A 26156-nucleotide genomic window follows, 5' to 3' on the forward strand; every position below is an offset into this window, starting at 1 on the left:
TCAGTTGATTATAGTTGACTTGCAAATATTACCCAGATACAAAAATAGCTCCTTGCCATCCTGGGATCCCAGTGGGCCGGTTTCTGGCTTCAGCCTGCTAATCTGTTTTCTTGCCGAAATCTGCGAGCCCTGCTCCCCACCTCCTCCAAGTCCCCTTTCAAATGCTACCTTATTCACGGAGCCTACAGACGCATCACACACAGATTTTGTAACAGAGCCCCAGACTTAGCAGGCACCCAGGCCTTAGTACAGCTGACCCCAACTGACCCCGTGACGGAAGTACCATTCAGGCTGTAAAACTCAGCCCGTAGACAGCAGCACCTGCCAATACTAAAACAAAGGCCTAATCCGTCAGAGTCCATACAGTTCCGAAAAAAGTCTCAAAACTGTCGTTCCCCTTCTGGCTAACTGTTCTCGTTAAGTGAAGTGTGTCAGCCCAGACTGTGGTTTTGTGCTTAAAAGCTCACGCTGAGAAACGCTGGGGGCTACACTGGGATCCCGAACACCCCGGCTGGCTACTAAAGACTTTTTATTGGCTTAAACCCAAGTCTGAGCAGTATTCTCTGGTGAATACCCCACAGCAATTTAAACCTAAAATTCCAGAATAGATGAGGGCTCAGAGGCTCTTGCAGAGCGATCCACGTTCAGTTCCCACCCAGCACCTGCTAGAACCGTAGTTAGAGATGTAGGCGAAGGAGCGCCTTCTCTGCTCCTTAGGCACTCAGAGAGTGCGCAAACGTACATGCTGGCAAAACACTCATTGCATAGCATGAATACATCTTAAAGAAAAAAAATAATCGAGCATTGGGAAATCCACTCATCTCTCGCTTCGTTATTTCGTTTAAACAGTTTAGGTTCTTACTACATCATCTTGCATTTGAAACAAAAAACAAACGTATCTTTTTTTTTTCCCCCCCCCCGGGTCGCGGTTCTATTTTGCCTCAACCGCCTGTTGAGGAAGTTTTTTTTTTTTTCCCCCTTTCCATCCTCTTCCCGGTTTCTGGGCCCGGGCCTGTCCGCCCTCCGGGTCCGTGAGGGATGCGCGGCTTCCTGAGTGAGGTCGGAGGAGAACTGCGGAACAGCCTGTTCGGAGCACGCAAGCGGCCGGGTTCAGTCTGCGGTTGGCGGCCGTGAGGTAGGAAGTCACTAGGGGAACTCTGAGGAGAGCTCGACAGCCGGTGGGGATGTAGCTCAGTGGTAGAGCGCATGCTTTGCATGTATGAGGCCCCGGGTTCGATCCCCGGCATCTCCACGTGGTGGGCGCCTTCGCTTTTTCTTTGATTTGTATTTTTTGTCCTTGTAAATTTGCAAAACCGAGCTCGCAGCCGACAGCCGCAGAAGCCCGCCAAGGGGTCGAGCCGGCGCGGGCGCAGTTTTCCTCCTCGCCTCCGCAAACGCAGATCCTCACCCACGAAACCCCCGCGGGGGAGACGAGCAGGCGGCAACGGCTGGATTTTAAAAATCTGAGTTTTCCTAGTCCTATCAAACTCCGGGTTCGGCCCCGAACCTTGAAATTGACTCTCTTCTAGACATAGGCCTGGAGAAATGAAAGCTGTCACAGCGCAGCGCCCGGCTAGCTCAGTCGGTAGAGCATGAGACTCTTAATCTCAGGGTCGTGGGTTCGAGCCCCACGTTGGGCGCAGAGCTTCCCTTTTAAACTCGCCCGTTGGACTTCTTCCCTCTGTCCCAACCACGACCGTCCTTACTCAGCCCTGCCAACGCCATGCCGCGCTCTTTGTTAATCCTGTTATTTTTTCAATCAAGTGCGAGCGCAAGGCGCTTTTTTAGGCATTCTCACGTAGCCCGCGCTAGCCTGGAGCTCATGGGTGACTCTGAACTTCAGGCTACGCAGAGAAACCCTGCCTCTAAAAACTAAAAACAAACAAAAATCCCCCAACCAACCAACCAACCAACCAACCAACCAATCAACCAACCAAACAAACAAACAAAAACTCCACAACAAAAATCTTTAAAAACAGCTTCACTGAGCCGGATGTGGTGGCACATTCCTTTAATCCCATCACGCAGGAGGCAGGGGCAAAGGAATCTCTGTGAGTCCATGGCCACCTGGTCTCCAAAATGAGTTCCAGGACTGCTGGGCAGGGGGCTGTTACACAGAGAAACCCTGTTCTGGAAAAAACCAAAAACCCAGCTTCATTGGATGTAGAAAACTATCAACAGATTTCACACATTTGTGGCTGTTCTCTAACCAGTCTAAAAATACTTCCATATTTTTTCCAACCATCACTGATTTTCCTTCGCTTAACTTGAAGAGTTCATTCTCCCAGGGTCTGCCTACGTTCAAGGTGACTCAGGGAACCTCAGGTCACTCCATTGCTGGATCATGTAAAGGTACGAGTCTCTCAGACACAAGACCAGTGACACTTAAATACCATTGTTCGGAGGCAAGGAAGAAGCCAGGCGGGAGCGGCCAACCATGACACAGAATCACCCAATCCTCCATTGTGGGATTAACGTCACTGGGCATTTTGGGAAAGCCTAATTTACCACTGGTACTGATGAAAGTGTCCAAAGAACGGAGCTTGTAAATGGGAGAGGAGTACCTACAATTTCTTTGCGAAAGTTTTGTGATGTTTAATTTATTGTGGCTGAAAATATTAAGACCCAGTTGTCTTAAGGCTTTGGAATTCTACTAAGAAACAGTGTTGATTTTTTTTTTTTTTTCTCTAAAGTTATTGCAGCAATTTTTGAAACAGACCAATCCCTTTGGCTGGTACTTTCTTTCTCTTTTTGTTTGTTTTGTTGAGACAGGGTTTCTCTGTGTAGCCTTAGCTGTCTGGACTCACTTCATAGATCAGGCTGGCCTGGAACTCACAGAGATCCTCCTGCCTCTGCCTCCCAGGGTGCTGGGATCCTGACCTGTCTCCAGCTGCAGGTAAGGCAGAGGCTGGAGCCACGGTAATCTGAGAGGATAGGAGGAGGGAACAAGAAGACGCCGGGGGGTACCACTGCCGCTACCTCTCCTGTGAGCACCCTCCTGCCGGCAGCCCGGACCTCTGGCACACGTTTCCAACGCGCTGCGCCTGCATCCCTGCATCGTGCGCCCTTTGTGGATGCACGGCGTTCCCGTCCCGCCGGATCCTCTGGCACTCCCAAGTTCTCTGAGGACGGCAAAGTCTAACGACGTCAGACTAGGCCTCGGGGTGTAGTGTTGATTAACCAAACTGATGATGGGTTGGAAAAAGGGGCGTAGACCAAAGTGGAACACACAGGCACTAGCACACGCACTCATGCAATAAATGACAGAAGTTAAAAGTATTCACCCGTTGACTGGGAAAAAAACTTCGTGCCATTTGTTTCCGCCCGGTTTCGAACCGGGGACCTTTCGCGTGTTAGGCGAACGTGATAACCACTACACTACGGAAACACACGCCCGTGTGCTCCTCTATAACTTTAGAAAAGAGGAATTGTGACTGGGGCCGGCACTGCCAGTCTTGTGGTCCTGGGAGAGAGAATTTACAAACACAAACATCAACACTGAAAACCAGTGGGGCTGGCAGCAGGCAGAGCAACCGTGACTTCGCGGATGACCGTCTCACTCCCTCTGCGTCCCACTCCGAGGAAGAGAGCCGGAGGACTTAAACGCCCTGGTAATCTGGGTGTGTGGGAGGAGACGGGGAGTAGGGCTCTAACGTCAAAAGAGAAATCATTTTTATGTATGCTTTCAGAAACAATTTTATTAAAAAAATATTAAAATAGAGACAAAATTGAAATTTAGTAAGCACCAACTTTTAAGTTAGTTTTTCTGCAAAGCTGAAAGTGTTACTAACGTTTAAAGCTTCAATGAAGGGCTTTTAAAACAAAAATAAATCTCATCAAACTTAGCATTCATCACAGAGCTGAGATGCAGCTTAGAGTAGGTTAAACGTTAAATATGAGCTGCAGCCGGATGTGGTGGCACACACCTTTGATCTCAGCACTCGGGAGGCAGGGACAGGCAGATCTCTGTAAATTCGAAGCCATTATGGTCTACAAAGAGTTCCAGGTCATCCAGGACTACCATAGTGAAACCTGTCTCAAAACAAACAAATGAACAAACAAACGAATAAATAAATTCTAGTGGCGAATGTCTTGAATCCTAGCACTCTGGGAGGCAGAGGCAGATGGATCTCTGTCTGGGGTTCTGTTACACAGACAAGAAATCCTGTCTCAAAAAAAAAAAAAAAAAAAGAATGAATGAATTGAGTACATGAATGAATGAATATGGATCTGCGTTTTGCAAACTTGAGAGTAGTGTGCATTGGTTAATATTTCACAACGACTTTCTGTCACTCAAGCTTATTCCTGAATACTGAGCCAGGATTGGGAAGGCGGGGGCTCTAGACTGATTTCCACTGGAGCGTGGAGCAGCGGGGCTAGTTTGAGCCTCTGGCTGAGATCAACAAAGGCCTCCAGGTGACCAATCCAGGGATACCTTGCCTCCTCATATCAGATGCATGCAAAGTTTAACGTTCCCCACTTCTTTTCCTTCTGGATCCAGTGGGAGCTTTACTCCTTCTTTCTTCCTGGATCAGCTCATCCTTTTCTTTTCTTTTTTAACCTGAGAGCCATGTCTCTGGAGAGTCACATGTAGGCTCATAGCATGATCCACACCCTCACTCTACGTCTGAGGTGATAGCAATGGCCAGTCTCCCAAGACTCAGATTCATCTGTGTCTTGGACGCGTGCTTTGAGATCTCACAACCTCTCAGCCCATTCAAGACAGACTTTATGCCCCTATTCCATGGCTCTTTTTCAATCTCTAGACGGCATGCATTTGTAGGGAGGACAAGAAGGCAGAAACTTGTCCACTACTATGTCTCTTTAATAGAAAAGGCACAATTCTTTTTTTCTTTTTTTGGCTTTTTGAGACAGTGTTTCTTTATGTAACTCTGGCTGTTCTGTAGACCAGATTGGCCCTGACCTAAGAGATCTGCTTCTCTCTGCATCCAGAGTGCTGGCATGGTGGTACATATCTTTAAGCAAAGTTTTCCAATGCCCGTAATGAGCACAGGAAATGACGCTAAAATCTGCAAAAGACCTTGCAAGCAATTGTACAAGAAGTTCAAAATCTCCGAGTTGACCTCACTCTGACTCCGGGAACAGCGTTTATTATTGGTAGCATCCTGGCTGAGAAGCTAAAATCTGTGTCCGCCATCAATAACTTTGGAAAAGTGAGGTGAATGCATGGCTGATGTCTTAAAACCCATCACAATAATCATTATTAATTTCGGTTGCCAATATACAAGGTTTTAGCTCTGCTGTTTTTCAGGGCCTGAAAATAATGTAGTTTGTGTTTTTAAATATAAAAGCACTTGTAGCTGGCCATGGTAGTGCACACCTGCAACCATGGCGCTTAGAATGTGGAGGCAGGAGGATCTTGAGTTCAAATACATAGCAAATTTGAGGGCAGCTCGAGCTACTTACACTTTCCTGAATAAAAGATTTAAAGAAGTATCTACAGCATGCTATCCTTCTAGAAGAGAGGGGTGGTGCTGGGGGGGTGGGGGGGGAAGCACATTTATCTTTCATTGCTTCAAAAGAAATGTCAAAGAGCATACCAGAGACAAGTGAGATGTTTGACCACCTTATGGTGATGGGAATGGGATAATGTGAAAGGAACGATACTTGTTTGGGGATGTTTTCTATAATGCACCATTCCTTAGAAGATATCCTCCCAGAACACCAGCTAGGATGCCGGGGAAGCCAAAATCGAATGCAAATAAATAATAACATATATACCCAACCCCATTTCAAATGGACAACATAACCAAACAGGAAGTAAAGAGGAACTTCAACGTGCTGGAGTGATGGCTCAATGGTTAAGAGCCTCTTCAGAGGTCCTGAGTTCAGTTCCCAGCAGCTGCACGGTGGCTCACAACTATCTATACTGGCATCTGATGCCCTTCCCTGGCATGCAGGTGTACATACAGATAGAGCACTCATACATAAAATAAATAAGTCTTAAGAGAGAGAGAGAGAGAGAAAAAAAGAGGGAATTCGGTTATTTTGGAAGGTAATTATTGTGTGAACTTTTCCTGGGGAAATGAACAAACACCTGCGCACCCCAGATGAGGCATCAACGGCAGAACAACAAAAGGATTCCATCTTCTGCCTCTGTCTCCTGAATAGCTCCGAGCTCCCATGGCGGGCAGGGGGTTGATGCTCAAATACTTCTCCAAAACCCGAAAGAAGTTTGTTGCTGTCCATACATTTCAAGGTCAGGCCACCAGGCACAGTGACTCTCCAGAAAGGTGTGTGCTGGAATCATGCTAGGAATTCTGCATTTTTTTTTTTTTTTTTTTGCTAGTTCTAATTCTTGATATGATCATCCTACAGGGTGATACACCCACTACCTTGTTGTCATCAGGCGTGTACTGGCCTGGTTTGTAGGGAAGATGCATAAGTAGAACTGGAGTTATATTTACAAGACTAACAGTTGCTGTATCTTACTTGACATTGAGAAGGAATTTCCTGGAGTCGAAGATGTTTGTTTTTGTTTTGACCTTTCAAAACAAAGGCTATTTTTATCTTCCCTTATGTGAGGTGGCGAGGTGGGCAGGGCAGCGTCTTTGCAAAGGGACACTCTTAACTGAAAAAAGAAGAGTCTGCTAGAGTTGAGCTTCTCATCACACAAAGCGCCTTTCCTGACTGGAAATGCAAGTCTGAATCCTAGCTGATGCTTTGGAGGCTCACCTAGGCCTGACTGATGCTGCGATAGCCACATGCTCATGCTTGCAGTCAGCACAGCTGGGCCTGACACCTGGGCATGGCGACGGAACCCAGGACTTTGAGGTGAAGAACTCATGCTTTATCACTTTTGTTACTGTCTCATGAACATGCCATCTAAATCCAGAAGTGACCCCATTCTTGGAGATGTAACGGCTTCAACAGTATTTCAGACAGTGGAGTGATACTTCGCATACTTCTGAGTTCTCATTCGGTTCCCGGTTTTCTTAGGGATATTTTATAAGAGAAAGAAAACAAACCTAAAACTGTTTCCGCCCGGTTTCGAACCGGGGACCTTTCGCGTGTGAGGCGAACGTGATAACCACTACACTACGGAAACCAGGCTGCTTAAAACTTGACTGGCAAGTTCCTGAAGCTACGATTAGTCACCGTACCTAAACGAGTAAGACGATATAATCATCAATTATTTCTGACCCCAAAACTAACAAAACAAGCAAAAAAAGAAAAAGACACAGCAGAAATCCTCTGGGTGCCACAGGGACATCTTTATTAATAGAGCCGGGACAGGATTCTCTCACAAACAAACAATCCAATTCGAGCCTCTCCTTCTGCTTGGAGTGAAATTCCAGGAACACAAATCTCAAAAGCATTTTGGATACAAATGTTAAGAGGTGTGCACGGTCCATATAAAGTACTAAAATTTCAATGCATCCACAGCAGTTGGGGAATATTTTTAAAGAGAACACGTGGACTTGTTTCAAAAATCAAAGGATACGGAAGGAACTACATGTTTAAGTGTCTTTACTCCCTGGTCAGCCTTCCTAGAGAAACTCTACTGCCTTCCACAGAGGAGATTACGGTGGAGTAGCTAACCCTTAACTCTTACGGGATGCTAGAAAACGTTCTGACCGCTTTACAGGACACCTTCATGTTGCCTGTGAGGCAACAGCTAGTACGAAATACACCTAACATTGCCCTCCACTGTTCAGCCATCCGCACTTTTTAAATTTAACGCATTCCGGAGATTCTTTTTCGCATAGCTGAGGTGTTTCATTTAATGTGGACCTGGGTATTAGTAATCAATGATGAGACCGGTTGACAATTTCAGTGTTTCCTTGCTTTGGCTGCTGGTGGTTGTTCTCTGGGACGGGGTCTCACCGTGTAACCCAGGTCAGACAAACCTGGAACTTGCCACAATTCTCCTGTCTCAGCCTCCCAAGTGCTGCTAGCCTAACGGGAATGCAGAAGCTCGCCGGCACGGCCGCGGTTTCTAAACGGCGCGTGGAGGGTGACGCGTCTCTAACCCCAGTCTCACCCTACCTCCTCAGGTCCCGCCCCAGAGCCCTCCTGGAGGGACTCACCCCCACCCCCGACTGCGAGACCCAAACAAACAAGTTCTGGGTCTAGAGAGGCCGGAAGTGTTGGAGGACGCCGAGCGGGCCCGCCCCTCAGCTTCCGGCACCGGTCTCGGGAGTCCCTTCTGCAGTCGTCCGTGCCTGGTCGGTAGGATGGCGTCGGGCCGCTGCGGCTGTAGCACGGAGAGCAAGGGGCTGCCCCACGTCCACGCCACCCTCCGCCATCTGTCCCCGCTGGCGGGGCATGGGGGCTTCTTCCGCTCTGTACGCGTTCCCCGCGGCCAGTCATCACCGAGATGTGGGCCTCCGCCGTCCTAGCCCTCCCGTCCCGTTCCCGCGTGTCGCCTAGAGCGTCTCCTCCTCGTTTCCTGTTGCCCTGGAGCCCGGGGCGGGGTGTGGCAGAAGGGGCGTAGCACAACCTCGGAGGGAACTCGTGAGGTTAGGTCGTGGGTAGACGCCGGAAGCGTTGGGAGGGAGGCCGGAAGCTGGGGGGCGGGGCCAGGAAGTGCGGAGGGGCGGGGGCTTAGGAGGCCGGGGGAGCACTGGGGCAGATTTGCACTCAGGGCCACCTGAGGTACTTGTCGGTGGTGCTCACCTCTGTCCCCTCCCCTCTCCGAGACACGACTGCCGTCTTGGGGTAGGGGGCTGTGTGTGGAGAGGTGGGCTGGTCGGAGGACATTTCCTTTGGCCTCGCCGCAGGCAAGGTGTGGAGAGGCAGAGCCTGGGGTGGGGACGGGTCTTCTGGGCTTCAGAGAAGGAAGACCCCCCCGCCCCACCCCCCCGAACCCCCTCCTGCACTTCTACACTGGCTGACTGGACACTAAGATGGCTGCCGTTGCCATGACACCCAACCCTGTGCAGACCCTTCAGGAGGAGGCGGTGTGCGCCATCTGCCTCGATTACTTCACGGACCCCGTGTCCATCGGCTGCGGGCACAACTTCTGCCGAGTGTGTGTAACCCAGTTGTGGGGTGGGGAGGATGAGGAGGACAGAGATGAGTTGGATCGGGAGGAGGAGGAGGAGGACGTCGGAGAGGAGGAAGAAGTGGAGGCTGTCGGGGCGGGCGGGGGTTGGGACACCCCCATGCGAGATGAAGATTATGAAGGTGACATGGAGGAAGAGGCCGAGGAGGAAGAGGAAGGTGTGTTCTGGAGCAGCGGTTTAGGCGGGTCCAACTGGGACAACATGGACTATGTGTGGGAGGAGGAGGAGGAGGAGGAAGATCTGGACTATTACCTGGAGGACGTGGAGGAACTGAGGGGGGAAGATGAGGATGAAGAGGAGGAAGTGCTGGAGGAAGATGAGGAAGAGGAGCTGGACCCAATCACCCAAATTCCACCGCCACCTCCCGCCCCTCGGAGGTGCTTCACCTGTCCCCAGTGTCGAAAAAGTTTTCCTCGGCGGAGCTTCCGCCCCAACCTGCAGTTGGCCAACATGGTCCAGGTGATCCGTCAGATGCATCCCACCCCTGGCCGAGGAAGTCGAGTGAATGAACAGGGCATCTGTCCGAGACACCAGGAAGCCCTGAAGCTGTTCTGCGAGGTGGATGAAGAAGCCATCTGTGTGGTGTGCAGAGAATCCAGGAGTCACAAACAGCACAGTGTGGTGCCATTGGAGGAGGTGGTGCAGGAGTACAAGGTGAGTAAAACAGGGAAGGCAGACGTGAGTAAGGATAGAGAGGGAATAAAGGGAATCGGGGAAGGGGAATGTTGGCCCTCTTAACAAGAGCGTATGTATTAGCGAAATGATTCCCCCCGTCCTAGCACCGACTTCAAGGTGGGTAAATGAGAAGGATCCTGTAACTTACCCTGTGGCTTAAGGATGGGGGTGCTAGTGACAGAGGGTGCTTCAGGCCCACTTTTGTTCCAGATGAATCTTAAGCTTTGTCCACGACCAGGTAGAAAGAAATGGGGACCTAAAGGAACAAGTAAGGGGGTTTGAAACAGGATAACAGAAATAACTAGTGACAGACCCAAATACACTTGTCTCTTAGTGGGTCCCACACCTGTCCTATGATTTGGCTTCAATGGTTGGCTCTGCACCCAGTCTCATGTACTAACCGGAAAAGAGAAAGGCTTTATCACAGCAATGTTAGTTAATATTTATAGGGCATTTTGCATATAGTACGTACTGTGCTGGCCACTTTCGTAGATCATTATTCACAATTTAAAGTCGCTCTCTGAGTTTGATGTTTGTCGTTCTCATTTTATTGATTGGGAAGCAGGTTTAAATTCTGAACACGGAGACTTATATATTGTACAGCTCTTGTAAGTGGTAAGAGAATAATATGATCATTCTCCCCTTGGGGCATGTAGGTAGAGCTACGTGGATAATTTAATTTGACTTTTCTGACATGACTGTTCTTGAAATTTAATTCTTGTTTGGTTAAATGTCTGGCTGTTTATTTCTCTAATCCTTTTGAACATATCTATGAAGCAGCCAGCCTAGATAAGAACTACCTTCAGATTTGAAGCCATGGAGCTAGGAGAGGGTAGCCTCTGTATGGCTGTCCAGAGCTAAGTTGTTTGTGATTCAGTCAGTAATTTCATTCAGTCAGTAACTTCATCATCATCACCTCAGCTTTCGAGTTTAAGGCTCACATCTGATTGTCAGTTACGAGAGGAGGTTTTCAAAAGCACAGTGGGCCTCAGCAATTCTGAATCAGTATATGTAGAAAACTCAACCTAAGATGGGAATTGGTTCAAGCCTCTAAACGTTCCAACCTTGGGAAAGGTGGAAGCAGGAATATCAGTTCAAGGTCATTCTTGACAATATAGGAAGGTAGAGGCCAGCCTGAGTTATTTGAGACCTGAGTTACATAAGACTTTTTTTTTTTCCCCTTTTTTGAGACAGGGTTTCTCTGGGTAGCCTTGGCTGGCCTTGAACTCCAGCAATCTGCCTCTCCCTCCCTCTCCCTAAATGCTGGGATTAAAGCCGCGCTCTCCCATGCCCAGCTGACTCTTATTTACTTTTTAATCAGTTCATTCATTCATTTGTTCATTCATTCCTTTTGTTTGTTTATGGCTTTTGAGATGAGGATAGCCCTTGCTGTCCTGGAACACACTATGTAGACCAAGCTGGTCTTGAACTTTCTGAGCTGCCTGCCTTTGCAGGTGTGAACCAACACTCCTGGCTTTATCATGTTTTTATTTTGTGTGAGTGAAAGCCCATGCAAAGATTAACAGGACAACTTTTGGGAATTGGTTCTTTCTTCCACATTGTAGGTTGAATGGATTGGACTTATCATCAGGCTTGGTTTACTGGCTAAACCATCTTGGCAGCTCAGAGAGCTTGTACTAAAAGAAAAGAAAAAAAAAGTTAAGGAATGGTGGCACACACCTTTAATCCTAGCACCCTGGAGGCAGCAGTTGGCCGAACTCTGAGTTTGAGACCAGCTCGAGCTACACAGAAAGTTCTAGGTCATCGTGGCTACATAGTGAGATCCTATCTAAAAACAAAACCCCTGTAATATTCTATTATTAATATTCTATTGGATTCAAGCTTGTAATTTCTTGTCAATTTAGAATATTAGGTGCTAAGTTTAAGCTTTTTAAATTTTAAATTGATGGAGTAGAAATGACTTCTACTAATGTAGTAAAAGCAATACTATCAAAAGGCCTAATTTTGTATATACTGTTTTATAGAATGATATATTACTCCTGTTTATAATTCCTACAACCAGTTGCATAACAGTTCCCTTTTGTACTCTGGGTCAGTTATCTTTGTAGTTCATGGGTCATTATCAGGATGACACTGGCAGCTTACAAAGTACTTAGCAACTGCCGAATAAAGTTCACTGATCTTTTGCGACATGTCAGAAACTTATGCTAAGTTTGCTGTCTGAGGTTGACATTCCATTTTCTTATTGTTGTTGTTACTCTTTTTTTGGTTTTTGAGACAGGATTTCTCTTTGTAGTCTTGGCTGTCCTGGACTCAATTTGTAGGTCTGGCTTTAAACTAACAGCGATCCGACTGCCTCTGCCTCCCTGGGTGCTGGGATTAAAGGCGTAGGCCACCCCCTGTCTAAAATGAGAAAGGAAGCATGGCTTACCTCGGTTCTGGTTCTGATTGGAGCTAGGCTCAAGTCTATTCTGTATTTTGCCAAAATGAAAAAAAGAGAACAAGCCATAGTAGAAGACATTGAAAAAAGAAAGAAGGAAGCATTTGTTATCCCCATCCTGGACTCTGCAGGAAAAGGACACGAGAATGGAAAGCTCGTGTATCTGATTGCTCTTAGAATTGTAACTAAAAGAAGAAAGGGCCTTGTTTTTCCTGTAGCCTGTAACTGAAGGGAAAACAAAGCAACAGCTAGAGCAAAGAAACCACAAGTGGCAATCTCAGCCCAGGGAGGTAGAAGTAGGAGGATCGGAAGTTCAAGGTCATTTTCAGCTACAACACAAGTTCCAGACTAGCCTGGGCTATATTAGACCCTGTCTCAAGAATGAAAAGTGAGGGTAAGGGTCTCTGTAATGCCCAGAAGGCACATTTGTAAATTGGTTATGCTCTGGGGAGTAGTATAGACTCTCAGGTTCCTTAGGATCAGAGAGGGAGTTGGTAGGTAGAATGAGAGTCATGCTCAGGAAGCTGGGTGTAAAGGAAGAACTTGGAGTAGGGAAACCCCGGCCAAGGGAATAGCTTGGAGTCACAACTTAAAGGGATAGGCAGGACGAGTGCAGGAGGTGACGCTAGAAATGGAGGTTTCATATTTTGAAAGTGGCAGAGAATCGCTTCAAGACTTTTAGCATAGGTACAGCATCTCCTGAAAAGTGTTTAGTAGGTGATTTGTAGGTGCTGAGGAAGATGGCTTATCAAGTGGAAGTGACAAAGGCAGGGACATTCATTCCTGTGGGTGGACTTCCTGTGGAGTTTAAGCCATGTGCATGTCAGCTGTTTATTGAGTATAGCGTGCTGGAGCCATAAAGATCCAGCCTCTCCAGAAGGCACACACAGGGCTTATGCATCGTGTATGCAAGGGCGTGTTAGAGGCATTTATGATAGAAGGAGTGTGGGAAGGAAGGGCTTATTTGACACTCAGCAGTGGTGAGATCAGGCTCTGGATCTCCGTTGTGAGGAGGATTGGAGAGAGGCTCTCTAGGCCAGGTGCTTCTCATCATTTCCCTGACTAACCTTCCCTTTCCTGATCCTCAGGCCAAGCTACAAAGGCACGTGGAACCACTTAGGAAGCACTTAGAGGCTGTGCAGAAGATGAAGGCCAAGGAGGAGAGGCGGGTAACAGAGTTGAAGGTGGGTGATGTCTGTAAGTGGGCAGACTGCTTCTGTTGTCAGGGTAAGGAAGATGAGACTGCCAAATACCACGATGACTAGATTCCCTGAGGAAAGGATAGTCAGGGCCTGGAAGTGGGTAGATACTTTTCTAGTGATCTGAGGTGATGCAGCCTTCAGAGTTAGAAAGCATGTTCTGTTGAATTATGGTATTAGTAGGGGCCTTTTCTGCTATCCCCCTTAGCTCTCAAATAATTGACAAGAGACTTGTAAGATTTATTAATAAGTTTTAAGCATTATAACTGGGCAGATATTTTATTCTAAACTAATTATGCTAGTCTTGCTACCTCCCAGTCCTGTACCCTTTAATTTGCCATCTCTATCTCGCTTTGGCCTTCTGCTGCATCTCTGTGTCCTCATGGCAAATGTCTTATTGCACCTTCCTCATGGTGACTTGTGTCTCTTCTCCTCCTCCTTCCTCCTTCTCTGCTTCCTCTGAGACCCTAAACACAAACACACTAAGAATGGAAGTCCCACCTCCTATCTCCTTTTCCTAGTCATTGGCTGTTCAGCTTTTATTAACCAATCAGAGATAATTGGGGAGCATTGATACAGGAGATCCTTTATAGAAATGACAGTGCCCATATCCAGACTACAACCAGATCTCAGGGCACAGAAATAAGCATCTGAATACACAACGCACAAAACTGTCCCCCAACCAGTGTTCCTTTCTATTTGCAAAATGTAGACCAGCCAACCAACCTCAGCAAGCCAGGCCTCAGGTCTAAAGCTACAGAGGACACCCGGCCCTTCACTCTGGATAGCACAGAAAGCAAGTGAGCAAATCTATAGAACAGCTGCCAGAGGAGTACCACTTCCCAGGATACACAAAGATGGCAGGCAGAGCTGCCCTGAACATTAAGGTTGTGGTTGTACACTGGAAAGAAGGGCAAACTGCTGGGAAAAGGAAGAATTAGTGATCCTTGGCATTACAGAGACCTGTCCTCTTTCCCATTGTTCTCGACCGATTTACATTTGCTTACTTCTCTCCAAGTAATTTCACTCCCTCATCTCCTGCCTGTTTTTAGAAGGCCAGCAAGCTGTGCTGGAATGGACTGTGTAATGTGGCGAAGCTAAGCTTAGCCATCAAATGGGGACACCCCTTTCCTCTTATCTGATCAGAGTGTGGACCTTGCCACTTCTAGAACCCATAGTAGTGCCATCTGCACATGAGGGACTCACTGCTGATAAATGCCAATCACAGTGTGCTGTCTGGCCAGCTGCCCAAGCTGATACTTTTAGGGTCTTTGAGTTACAGAGAATTCATGCTAGGATCTGTCTTCGAGGCAGAGAGTGAAACCAATTTGATGGTTACTTTCTTCTCTGCTTGATAGTTCATTCTCCCCACTCAGGCTAATTAATCTTCGTCTAGAGTAATATTAATGGAAAAAGTATGGTTATCATTCAGAATGGTCTAGCCCGGGCAAACATGTTGGGACTAGGCAGTGTTCTGTTACAGGATATTAAGTATAGGTTGTGTTCTATCTATGTTCTCCTTTAAGTTTAAATTGGAAATAGAAAAAATAAAAAAGCAACATTGCTTAACATAGAGACCCTTTCTTCCTGTAGTTTTTTTTTGTTTGTTTGTTTTGTTTTGTTTTTTTCCCCAGATTTTTGATGCAGGGTTTCTTCTGTGTGGCTCTGACTGTCACGCTGACTGTCCTGCCTGGAATTCACTCTGTATACCAGGCTGGCCTTGAACTCACAGCTGTCCACCTACCTCTACCTCTTAAGTGCTGGGACTAAAGGTGTGTGCCACCACTTGTTTTTGTTTTTTTGTTTATTATTATAAAGTCTTTATTTCTGCCAGACTTGGGAGGCAGGTGCAGGTGGATCTCAGTGAGTTTGAGGCCAGCCTAGTCTATATAGTGAGTTCCAGGACAGTCAGATCTTGTCTCACTCCCGACCCCCAAAAGTCTTTATTCTTTATACAGTATTGTCTTAGTTACTTCTCTATTGCTGTGAAGAGATACGATGAAAAAGGCAACTTATAAAGTGTTTATTGGGCCTCATGGTCTTGGGTAGGGAGGGCTAGTAGGGAATAGTGTGGGCTTTTGAAATCTCAAAGCTACCCTGGGTGACACACCTCCTTCAAGGAGGCCACAGCGCCTAATCCTCCCTACGAGTTCCACCAGCTGGGGCCAAGTATGGACCTAGCCTATGGCGGGGGTGGGGTGGGGGGGTCATTCTCATTCAAACTACCACAAGTCAAAACTTTGGTAGTTTTTACGTTGTTTTGGGTGTTATGAGACATTAAATATAGGGGAGGATATAGTTACTATGTTATTTTATATATGGGATTTGTGCATTTGCTGATTTGTGCCTCCACCAAACCCACTTGGCTATCTAGGAACAACTATATCTACAAAGTATTTTACCTGTTGGCTCTAGTGCATAACCTTTATAGAAGGGTTTGCGGACTCCTGGTCTAGAGGACTTAAGTGATTGCTCTCCTATTTGTTTGTATTTTTTTTGAGATACGGTTTCTATGTGTAGCCTTGGCTATTCTGGACTCACTTTGTAGACCAGGCTGGCCTCAAACTCACAGAGATTTGTCCGCCTCTGCCTCCCTAGGTGGTAGAATTACAGGTGTGCACCCCGGCCCCCAGCTTTTTGTGTTTTGAGAAAGGGTTTTATATTGTAGCCAGGCTAGCTAGATACGGAATAGTTCATTTGCTTCAGCCTGAAGAGTATTGGTATTATAGACATGAGCCCTCATGTCTAGCTTCACTTCAAGTTTAGCTTCCTGAATTCTCTCAATTGATAATTTCATATCAAATACTTACCTGTGGTTGGCATTCTGCCAGCCTCTGGGGTTACCATGGCAAAAACATGCACAGGTCCTGTCTGTGTGAACACACAGCATAACAGAAGAGAATGTTAAGATACTACAAAGCTGGGCATGTGGCTTAAATCTTTAACAAACTGGAGGTTGAGGCAGGAGGACTGTGAGTTTGAGATTAGCCTGGTCTACAAAGCAGGACTCTGTTTCAGAAGCAAAACAACCTGATCAGCAAAATGGCTGAGTTGGTAAAGGTGCCTCCTATCAAGTTTGCTGACTTGTGTTTGATCCCTGGGACCCAGATAGTGGAAGGAGAGAACCAATTCCTGCAAGTTATCCTCTGACTTCCATACTTGTGTCCCCATACAGAGCTACACATAGAAACCCAGTATTTCAGGAATTGGGCTATCTCAGTGGAACACTATAAGATATGAGCCAGGGAAAGGAACGTCTCTTTCCACTCTTAGGACTTGTTAAGAGTGAGGGATCATGAGGCTCTTTTGCCTGAGATTGAGAGGCAACAAATGGAAAACTGTAAGTTTACCTTCCTGAATGTTCAGGTGGTGGCCTACATTTCCTTTACTTGTCTTTTTAAAAATTTTAGTGTATGGGTGTTTTGCTTGTATGTATGTATATGTATACATGTGGGTGATTGGTGGCCCCAGAGGTCGAGAGAGAGCATTGACTCTCCTGGAAGTAGAGTTACAGACAGTTATGACCTGGCATGTGGGTGCTGGGAGTCAGAGTGAAGTCCTCTGGAGAACACACAGCACTCTTAACCACAGAATGGTGTCTCCATGCCTGCCTCTGCGTCTTCCCAGAGTCAGATGAAGTCAGAGCTGGCAGCTGTGGCCTCAGAGTTTGGGCGGCTAACACGCTTTCTGGCTGAAGAGCAAGCGGGACTAGAACGGCGCCTCCGGGAGATGCACGAAGCTCAGCTGGGACGAGCAGGAGCAGCAGCCAGTCGTCTTGAGGAGCAGGCTGCCCAGCTAAGTCGCCTGCTTGCTGAGGCCCAGGAACGGAGCCAGCAGGGGGGCCTGCGGCTACTGCAAGTAAGGACCGTCCCCTGCGCCCCTCTGCTCCCTTTTTGTTCTGTCAGGCTGTACTCCCCAACCACTGCCCACAAGGGTCTGTTCTTCACCGGGAAGAACCCTAACACTTTTAATGTGAAGATGAGACATTTTTTTGAGGCTGGTGACAGTATTGAATGTATGTGTGTGCCAGTCAGATCTGAAGAAGGCAGATTCAGTTGCTAGAGGTAGAGACTCTAGATGGCTTGAGAAAAGTGCCTGGCTCTGACTGAAAATTTTGTTCTTGGGGCTCATGGCAGGAGATGGATTAGGTCTGGTAGTGCAGGGTGTTTTGAGAAGTATTCTTGTTTACTGTGAGTCTGTTCATGGTCAGACCTTTCTCTAGGAAGACTGGGAGAGAGAGCAGTGATCCCTGTGCAGCTGACACTTTGTTTCTCTTTTTCCCTCTCCCTCTTTTCCCCTCTGTTATTCCCAGGACATCAAGGAGACTTTCAATAGGTGTGTTCCCACTCTGCCCTTTGTGACCCAGTAGTGTCTAGTCCCCATTCCTGCCTCTCTGAGACTTCCTTTCCTTTTTCCCTTCCTTTCTCCTTCCCTCCCACTGTCTCTCCTCAGGTCCTAAGTTTCTGCTTCTTAGAGCTCCCCTCCCCCCACCCCATTCTTCCCCTTTAGCGTTTGTTCTTTACTCTGGGAATATCATGCTCCCACCCCCTCCCTGGTGCCCCTCCTCCAGGTGTGAAGAGATACAGTTGCAGCCCCCAGAGATTTGGTCTCCTGACCCATGCCAACCCCATAGCCACGACTTCCTGACTGATGCCATCGTGAGGAAAATGAGCCGGATGTTCTGTCAGGCTGCAAGAGGTAGGGAGGTCAATGGCCTTCCTTTGCCATTCCTTTTACAGACCTGAGATGAGGTTCTGAGGGAAGTTTGGGGAGCTGGGATGGAGTAGGCTACTGGAGGCTACTCTTGAGGTGAGGGTTCAAGCCAAGAGTTGTTTCCATGGTGGCCCAGCTGAGTTTTGGGTAGGTGAGGTGGAAAGTCAGGGACTGGAAAGCCAACCGGTGTTAGAATTAGGGTGAGGTTAGAGCGCATAGATGCTGAGGTTGGACTCTAGCTAGGGTGGGTGCTAGAAGAGTTGGATGGGCTAGGAGAGGAGGATCCTGAGAGGGTAAGGTGTATTTGCTGTATTGCCTTTCCCTTTACAAGTGGACCTGACGCTGGACCCTGACACAGCTCATCCAGCCCTGATGTTGTCCCCTGATCGTCGTGGGGTCCGCCTAGCAGACCGTCGGCAGGAGGTTCCTGAACATTCCAAGCGCTTCTCAGCTGACTGCTGTGTACTGGGGGCCCAGGGCTTTCGCTCTGGTCGGCACTACTGGGAAGTAGAGGTGGGTGGGCGGCGGGGCTGGGCAGTTGGTGCTGCCCGTGAATCAACCCATCATAAAGAAAAAGTGGGTTCTGGGGGTTCCTCTGTTAGCAGCGGGGATGCCAGCTCCTCACGCCATCACCACCGTCGCCGCCGCCTTCACCTGCCTCAGCAGCTCCTGCTCCAGCGGGAAGTGTGGTGTGTGGGCACCCACGGCAAACGATACCAAGCACAGAGCTCAACAGAGCAGACACTGCTGAGCCCATGCGAGAAACCACGGCGCTTTGGCGTATACCTGGACTATGAGGCTGGGCGCCTGGGCTTCTACAATGCAGATACCTTAGCCCACGTGCACACTTTTTCAGCTGCCTTCCTCGGCGAGCGAGTCTTCCCTTTCTTCCGGGTGCTTTCCAAGGGTACCCGAATCAAGCTTTGCCCTTGATTAGCCTGCCACCCGCAGGGGCCCCCTCTGGTCGCCACTGGGGGGGGCGGGTGGTGGTGGATGGTTGCCCACTAATTTGGGAGCTCAGGCTCCTCCCACTGTTTGTTACTGAGTTGCTTCCTGCTCCCCCTTGAACCCAGGCTGCTTCTCCCTCTAGGAGCTAAAAAAAAAAAAAAAAAAAAACCCTCCTAGATTTCCTCCAGCTCAGTTTCTCTCAACTAATTTGTCTGACAAGGTCTGCATGGGTCCCTGATAATCAACAGCTGCCTGACCTTCCCTCCCTGTCTACCTAGCTCAGTCCAGCCCTGGGTCCCAGTGTTTGGAGTAGGGGGACGAACAGAGATCATAAATCTCATTCCGAAACTTCCTTTTTCCCCACCTCTACTCTTCAGGCTGCTATTTCTGAGGCTGGAGGGTTTGGATAAGACTTACTCCAATTCCATGTTTTGGTGCAGGCTTCAGCTGAGGGATTTTGGAAGCTTTGTGGGGAGTCAAGTTGGGCAAAAGGGTAGAGCTGTGTAAAGTCTACTTTTTCTTGGGGGAGTAGGAACTCTTTTTAAGTTTTCCTTCCATCCCCAATTTCTACCTCCATAGACTGGCCAGACTTTAGCTGCAGTGAGATCTGGAATGGTCAACACGACACCACATACCATTACATCACCCAATAAATTATTTTCTCTGTATCTTAGTTTTCTTAGGAGGGCATGCCCCTCAGACCTCCAACCCCCTACTGCCAGGCTCTTTGCTGGCAGTGAATTTTGGTTTCTGGCCTCTCTCCATGCCTTTTAGTTCCATTGGTAAACCCTGTTGGGGAGTGTGGGACAGGGGTCTGGATCCTTTGGAGAGCCTTGGGTATAATCTATTTTTCTAGTAACCCCCTGCCTTCTGTCACTTAACAGCTTTTGTCCTCCGCTTTGGCGGCTGAGGTCAATTCATGTTCTTTGGGGAAAGGTGGGTTGCGTTGCAAAAAATAAAGTTTATTTGCTTCTTTTGTGCAGTCTTCTTTAAAAGCAGGGGCTAGCTTTCCCATAGACAGCCTTGGAGCTGGTTAGCTAGGCCCCTCACCCTTCCTGTTTAGCTGTCAACTGAGGCAGTCGTCTAGACCAGGACAAAGCTCTCGGTGCATTCTGCCACACATCCTAAGGGCGCCTGGCTCCAGCACCCTTTATTGGCTGATGACTTGATCCCCAGCATGAAAAGTTTGCCTGTCTGCTCAACTACTTATAGGTTAAATAGGCTTCAGCTAAGGCAACTACAAACAAAATACCATTGAAGGGGGCTAGTTTGATGCCTTAGGGGTTAGGAGCACCAGAACTATCTGTGACTTTACTTCCAAAGGATCTGAGACACACATCTGCAGGCAGGTACAGCACTAATGCACATTCAGAAAAAAATGCCATCAAGGAAGGCAAAAGTGGACAGCCAGGGCTACATAGTTAAAACTATCTCAAGGAGATGGCTCTATGGTTTAGAGCTTGGGCTGTTGTTCTTCCAGCCCAGCACCCACATACAGCTAGCCTATAACTCCATTTCCAGGTAACATAACACCCTCTGGAACAGAGATATGCATGCAGACAGACTCAAGGAAAGAGGAGTGTGGGCCAAGTGCGACAGTAGTATGTGTTAATGTAGCTTGGAGGGAGGGTTGGGCAGAACGCAGGAACACACATACCCAATGAGGGTGACAGACTGCTGTGGTTGAAGTCATCGTGCCTTGCTCACTAGGCGAGCAAGAGTGCCTCCTAAAAATCACAGCTGAAGCCAGTTTCAGAAAGCCAGTTTTATTTCAAAGACTCTGCTATAAACTTTCAGCGGGTACCGATAGTCACCTGCCACACTCGCACCAGGTTGTCAGTATAGCCAGCAAACAGAGTCTGTAAGAGAATGACAACAGGGTCACCACACGTCCAAAGAACTTAGGACAACCTCTCTTCTAGACATGTTAAGTTAATGTTGCCAGAGGCAGCAGCCTGCTATACCAATTCAGACATTCTAAAGTCCCCTCCAGTTTAAAGGTTAGTAACTCCATATCACTTTTCCTCAGAAAGAAACAAACACAGCATTCTCTGTATCGACTTAGTCTACCAAATCAGCCTGGTTCACCGTTCTGTTTATGTTAGCAAATTAGACTTGTGCCTGAAATCTATGAAGAGCAAGGGAGATAAGCTGTGAAGTGAGCTGGTGGACTGATGCACTCACCTGGCCATCAGCAGACCATGCCAGAGAGGTACACTGGGGTGGCTCTGCCTTGCTGCTGGTGCTGATAACTTCTTGTTTCAGTTCATCTACAATGATCTTGCCCTCCAAGTCCTGAAGAGCAGACCAAAACCAGTTTAAGGACACCCATTACACCTACACCATGACTCCTGGAACCCCTTCAGTGGAGCTGGCAGGATGGCACTACATGTGGAAGTGCTTTGCTTCAACCCTAGTAACTATGGAGACAAGATTTGCCTGGCCCCATAACATGTACCACACCATGCATATACCCAGATACCAATAAACTATTTTAGCCTGTACTTAGCCACCAAACAACAAAAACCCCAAAGCAACCCAACCCAAAACAAAACACTTCTTGGGGCCTAGAGGCTCAGGTCTATAATCTTTGCTACTTGGGAGATAGGACTGCCAATTTCAAGGTCTGATCACAGAACAGTGCAAACTGACCCTTAAGAGTAAATGTTCTATACACTATACAGAGGAATCACTAATAGCCCAGCCTGGTGCTGCACACCTCGTATTCCATACTCACGAGGTAGAGCAGGCTATCTGTGAGCTCCCCGAGGCCAGCCTACATAGTATAAACCCATCTTTTAGCTGCCTACAAAGATCACTAAATTGAACCCAGCTGTTACTGGCAGCATAGGAAAGGACTCTTCTAACTGCTACACATGGGGAGTCCCCTTCAATAGGTAGATGCCATTCACCCAGTGCGGCAAATTGTTACAAAAAGGGTGTGTGTGTGTGCGCGCGCGCGCGTGGGGGAAGGGGGTGATGGTGGTTTACCCACTTCAGCACTGATGCAATCTATTGAGAAAGCTTTACTTCTACCAGTCAAGTCAATGTGCTGTGCAACAGACCACACTTACCCAGATCTTGATACTGGGGCCAGTAGCCGCACAGAGCCAATAGCGGTTGGGGCTGAAGCACAAGGCATTGATGATGTCCCCACCATCGAGTGTGTATAGGTGCTTGCCTTCATTGAGATCCCACAGCATAGCCTGGCCATCCTGGACAGGAAGAAAAGATGTTCGGACAGATTCTATCTGTTCGTGACCTTAAGCCTTTCCTTTCAATGGATAATACCTTAGAAACTGCACCAAAAACCCAACTTTAAAAAGCAAACTTCTTTGGTATACTTTTCTACATATTTTAAAATAATGCTTGAAAACTCCCACACAGTTTAGTGCATGCTACCAAAGAAGCAATCTCTATAAAGGGGACAAGTCCAAATACCTTGCCCCCAGAAGCACAGAGGGACCCATCTGGAGAGACTGTTACTGTGTTCAGATAGCCAGTGTGGCCAATGTGGTTGGTCTTCAGCTTGCAGTTAGCCAAATTCCACACCTAGAAAAACAGGAGTTCATGGGTGACCGGGTTAACAACAAAGGCATGACATCCTCTTTCAAGCCTGTCTAAGGTTAGACACGGACCTTTAATCCCAGCCCAGGAGGCAGGTGGATCTCCAGGAGTTCGAGGCTGGCCTGGTCTACAAAACTGAGTCCAGGATAGCCAGAGCTCTTTTAAACATATAATCCCTGCCTTGAAAAATCTGAAAACAAAAACCTTAAATATAGTCCCAACAGTTGAGCGGCTGAAACAGGAGAACAACATATTTGAAGTCTGCTTGGATGACACAAGCCAGCCAGATAGTGTGGAACCTGACCTCAAAGACAAACCATCAAAAGCCAGTGTCAAGCTCATGTGCACAACACTCCAGGCTGAATGCATTACCACCCAGGGACTAGGAACACATCTGCATCTAACAGGGCTGTGCTCATGCTCACCTTGACCAGCTTGTCCCACCCACAGGAGACGATGATAGGGTTGCTGCTGTTCGGGGAGAAGCGGACACAGGACACCCATTCCGAATGACTCTCATCCTAAAGAAGATGCAGGGGAAGGTAAGCACAAAGTCTCCCTCAGACTATAGCATCCTGTACTCTCTTCCTCAAAACCTTAGTCTTTACTTCGGATCAACAGAGCAGCTTAAGACATTTGCTGTCAGGCCTGCTGACATTTTTTTGCAGCTGTAGGACGCCTCCAGTGTTTACCCACTCCTCACGGAGCACACAACCAGGCGCAGCTCAGAAACAGCCTCTGGATTTCAGCACTGCAACTCAGATGGCATGTTGGAGTCATCACTGCCCGCCTGACTTGTAGCCCCTAACGTATCTCCAGGAGGTAGGTGAGATTTAAGATCATCTAACCCCTAGGGCAGTAACAGGTACACTTGGGTATCTGCCCATGTGCCAAGTGCCTGCCCTGTTGGCCTTGCTTTGGGTTTCCAGGCCTAACATGGCAAGAGAAAAATGAATTCCTCTAAGAACAGTAAAAGCCAACCAAAATTCCAGGACAAACGTAACAAAAAGCTAAAGAGCTGGGTGGTGGGATACAGCTTTAATCCCAACACCCAGGAGGCGGATCACTCCAGGCCAACCAGGGATGCAGCATGATGAACCCATCTCAAGGGGTGGGAGACTATCTCAACACGTAGTTCCTACCATCCTCACCACTTTACCTGGACAGTGTACTTGCAGACACCCAGGGTATTCCATAACTTGATGGTCTTGTCTCGGGACCCAGAGACAATCTGGCGGTTGTCAGAGGAGAAGGCCACACTCAGCACATCCTTGGTATGGCCTACAAATCGTCTTGTGGTGGTGCCCCTGAGAGAGAGAACCTGGTCACTTTCTAGACAAATTTTATCCCTTTACAGTTAGATCTAACTTCATTCTTGTCCAAGTAGGCTCTATCATTCCACACAGCCCACGTGGGGCTTAGAACCTACCATTAGCCCACACCTGACATGTTACAGAGAACCCATTCAGAATTGCAGGACATGTCCTCATTCCCTGTGGGGATTGGTTGACAATGTCGACTTGTCATCACTAGGATCCTCTATGACATCTGCCAAATGTCCATCTACAACAACTTTCAAACTAAGACACTCAACAGCCTGTGCCCCATAAAAAAAAATACTCAACTACACCAACCCAGCAGCTCCAAGGGAAGAGGCCAAACCCCCAAAATCTTGCCTCACCCTCCACAAAAAGACTTATTTCTAAAGGGATCCCTAAGAACTCTATCTCAATTTTGCCCAGGTCTCCCCCAAGGTCCCAAGGCAGCTACTTGCGTTGTGAGATCCCAGAGGCGCAGCGTTCCATCCCAGGAGCCGGAGAGGGCAAACTGACCGTCAGAGGAGATGACGACATCGCTGACAAAGTGGGAGTGACCCCTCAGAGCTCGCTGTGGTATGCCATAGTTGGTCTCATCCCTGGTCAGCTTCCACATGATGATGGTCTTGTCTAAAAACGATGGTAAAGGCAAAGAAATCCCTTCAGGACCCCAAAGCCTACTTACTGTGCACAACTCAGTGCCCTATGGTCACCGTTGTGGTAAAGGAACACCTACACCAAGTGGGAGACTGCAAGTTATGAAAGGGCTCACTCTAGAATACAGAGAGGAAGGCACATTTAAGATGTAATCTGAGGCTGTGGGGTACCACATTTCCTTGGACCGGGGCTCAACGTAAACGAATTTAATGTGCGCTGCTTGTCGTGTATGGTTTAAAGACGGGCTCTGGGGCTGATCTAACAAGTCTGTATTATTAATAAAACAGCGGGTTAAGGAATAACTGCCCCCCTTAATAATTATATGAATCGACAACTCCACAACAGAATGGTTCACCACTATCTCCTGTAACTAGTTACGGAGGGATTGTAAATCACCATGTGGGTTCTGAGAAACTAACCCCAGCCATATCCATCGATCCTGCCCAAGAGTAATACAACAGTAGCACTGTCATCCGGGTGTGGGAGTAACAGACATGCAGGAGTTGGGAGCATCAGACATAATCCTGGCCACGAACCGGCTCAAACTGTACAGAAATGGGTAAAGAGCCCCATAAGCCTCCCATTAGGCAGGAAAGAGTGAACATAAAATTTCGTAAGGATAATCCGGGAGGGGAAAAACACGACAGAAGTATTATTAAAAGTTAAAAAAAAAAAAAAAAGGCATTAAGTCACAAGGGGAAAATAAGCCTCGGGCAAGATAGACAAGTCAGGAGGTCTGGGGAACAAGGAACCTCCGGAATTTACCCATGGTCTATAGAGTTCAGGGCCAGGCGGCAGCGGCTCAGAAACAGCCTCTGGATTTCAGCAAAGCCAAGTCAGATGGCATGTTGGAGTCATCATTGCTCTGCCTGGCATGTAGCCCCGAAACTACTTCTCCAGAAGACAAGGGGAAGACTTAGAATCACCAACCTTTTTTTTTTCCCCCTAGGGCAGTCATGCGACACGTTTCCGCTCATGTGCGAGTGGTCGCCCTGGCTGGGGCCCAGGTTCGGGTCTGCACGCCCCAACTAACACCGGGGCGAAAGAACGGACCGAGCCGGCCATCCCCGCGCGACCCTTGCGAAGCCACGAGCCGTGCCGTCCCAGGGACAGCGGCGCGCTTTAGCCCGGCGGGCAGCCCGTACCTCGAGACGCGGACAGGATCATGTCCGGGAACTGCGGTGTGGTGGCGATCTGCGTCACCCAGCCGTTGTGGCCCTTGAGGGTCCCACGGAGGGTCATCTGCTCGGTCATGACTGCAGCTGATGCGAGTGTCGCCGCAGCGACAAGGATGGCACCGGATAGCTCGGAGAGCCAAGCACCACGGCGCCTGCCACCGCGGCCCTGTGCAGGAAAAGAAAGAGGGACCTCCGCCGGAACCGGAAGTGCCGAGGGAACAGGGCGGGGACTCCCAGGATTCACCGCTGCGGAAGCGCAGCGGCGCCCGGTTGTGGGAGGAACCGGGTGAAGTACGCCGCGGTACCATCGTTTTTCTCTGCCACGGAACGTAATTCGGCGGCGTCGCTCAAACGGATTCTGGAGCCTGATGTAGCACGGGCTGCTCGGAAGGTCGCAGCCCGCCGTGGAAACAGGCGGCCGACCCACCGCGATCCTGCAGCGGCTTCCCTGCCCCTGTGCGGCGGAGACGGAG

At 48.3% G+C, this 26156-nt stretch overlaps 2 protein-coding genes, 1 long non-coding RNA gene and 7 other non-coding genes across 12 annotated transcripts; 3 read left to right on the forward strand and 7 right to left on the reverse strand.

The window, feature by feature from the left end:
- The first annotated feature begins 1180 nt into the window (after positions 1-1180).
- On the forward strand, positions 1181-1252 carry Trnaa-ugc (transfer RNA alanine (anticodon UGC)). Its single transcript has one exon. It is a non-coding gene; the product is annotated as a tRNA-Ala (tRNA).
- Positions 1253-1567: 315 nt separating this feature from the next.
- Positions 1568-1640, forward strand: Trnak-cuu (transfer RNA lysine (anticodon CUU)). Its single transcript has one exon. It is a non-coding gene; the product is annotated as a tRNA-Lys (tRNA).
- A 1675-nt stretch (positions 1641-3315) lies between these two features.
- Positions 3316-3388, reverse strand: Trnav-aac (transfer RNA valine (anticodon AAC)). Its single transcript has one exon. It is a non-coding gene; the product is annotated as a tRNA-Val (tRNA).
- Positions 3389-6996: 3608 nt separating this feature from the next.
- Trnav-cac (transfer RNA valine (anticodon CAC)) lies at positions 6997-7069 on the reverse strand. Its single transcript has one exon. It is a non-coding gene; the product is annotated as a tRNA-Val (tRNA).
- A 142-nt stretch (positions 7070-7211) lies between these two features.
- Positions 7212-10097, reverse strand: LOC132646315 (uncharacterized). Its single transcript, XR_009584471.1, has 3 exons — positions 10051-10097; positions 9853-9960; positions 7212-9604 (listed from the first exon to the last, which is right to left on the reverse strand). It is a non-coding gene; the product is annotated as an uncharacterized LOC132646315 (long non-coding RNA).
- On the forward strand, positions 8871-19939 carry Trim41 (tripartite motif containing 41). Of its 3 annotated transcripts, none has more exons than XM_060363797.1 (6): positions 8871-9683; positions 13194-13289; positions 16896-17162; positions 17617-17639; positions 17875-18002; positions 18349-19939. In XM_060363797.1, exons 1-6 carry the CDS (start codon positions 8871-8873, stop codon positions 18948-18950), a joined length of 1929 nt encoding a protein of 642 aa, XP_060219780.1. In that variant the 3' UTR covers positions 18951-19939. The 3 variants fall into 3 exon arrangements, with proteins under 3 accessions (XP_060219780.1, XP_021497036.1, XP_060219781.1); XM_021641361.2 differs by having other exon boundaries at positions 16932-17162; XM_060363798.1 differs by lacking the exon at positions 13194-13289 and having other exon boundaries at positions 16932-17162.
- A 776-nt stretch (positions 19940-20715) lies between these two features.
- Positions 20716-25880, reverse strand: Rack1 (receptor for activated C kinase 1). Its single transcript, XM_021641360.2, has 8 exons — positions 25651-25880; positions 24307-24478; positions 23692-23839; positions 22958-23053; positions 22407-22517; positions 22040-22180; positions 21150-21260; positions 20716-20824 (listed from the first exon to the last, which is right to left on the reverse strand). Exons 1-8 carry the CDS (start codon positions 25757-25759, stop codon positions 20759-20761), a joined length of 954 nt encoding a protein of 317 aa, XP_021497035.1. The 5' UTR covers positions 25760-25880; the 3' UTR covers positions 20716-20758.
- Positions 23254-23321, reverse strand: LOC132646571 (small nucleolar RNA SNORD95). Its single transcript, XR_009584834.1, has one exon. It is a non-coding gene; the product is annotated as a small nucleolar RNA SNORD95 (small nucleolar RNA).
- On the reverse strand, positions 23991-24069 carry LOC132646561 (small nucleolar RNA SNORD96 family). Its single transcript, XR_009584827.1, has one exon. It is a non-coding gene; the product is annotated as a small nucleolar RNA SNORD96 family (small nucleolar RNA).
- LOC132646572 (small nucleolar RNA SNORD95) lies at positions 25304-25372 on the reverse strand. The gene has a single exon (XR_009584835.1). It is a non-coding gene; the product is annotated as a small nucleolar RNA SNORD95 (small nucleolar RNA).
- Positions 25881-26156: the final 276 nt, after the last annotated feature.

This window comes from Meriones unguiculatus, chromosome 11, assembly GCF_030254825.1.
Source record: "Meriones unguiculatus strain TT.TT164.6M chromosome 11, Bangor_MerUng_6.1, whole genome shotgun sequence".
Lineage (NCBI taxonomy): Eukaryota > Metazoa > Chordata > Mammalia > Rodentia > Muridae > Meriones > Meriones unguiculatus.

Excerpts from the sequence above, each read along its gene's own strand:
- Trim41 (XM_060363797.1), top strand. The coding sequence starts at position 8,871 with ATGGCTGCCGTTGCCATGACACCCAACCCTGTGCAGACCCTTCAGGAG. Across the intron at positions 13,290-16,895 it reads GGCGGGTAACAGAGTTGAAG|AATGGTGTCTCCATGCCTGC; the intron begins GTGGGTGATGTC and ends TCTTAACCACAG. Across the intron at positions 17,163-17,616 it reads GGGGCCTGCGGCTACTGCAA|GACATCAAGGAGACTTTCAA; the intron begins GTAAGGACCGTC and ends TGTTATTCCCAG.
- Rack1 (XM_021641360.2), bottom strand. The coding sequence starts at position 25,759 with ATGACCGAGCAGATGACCCTCCGTGGGACCCTCAAGGGCCACAACGGC. Across the intron at positions 23,840-24,306 it reads CGCCTCTGGGATCTCACAAC|GGGCACCACCACAAGACGAT; the intron begins GCAAGTAGCTGC and ends TCTCTCTCTCAG. Across the intron at positions 21,261-22,039 it reads GCCCCAGTATCAAGATCTGG|GACTTGGAGGGCAAGATCAT; the intron begins GTAAGTGTGGTC and ends TCTGCTCTTCAG.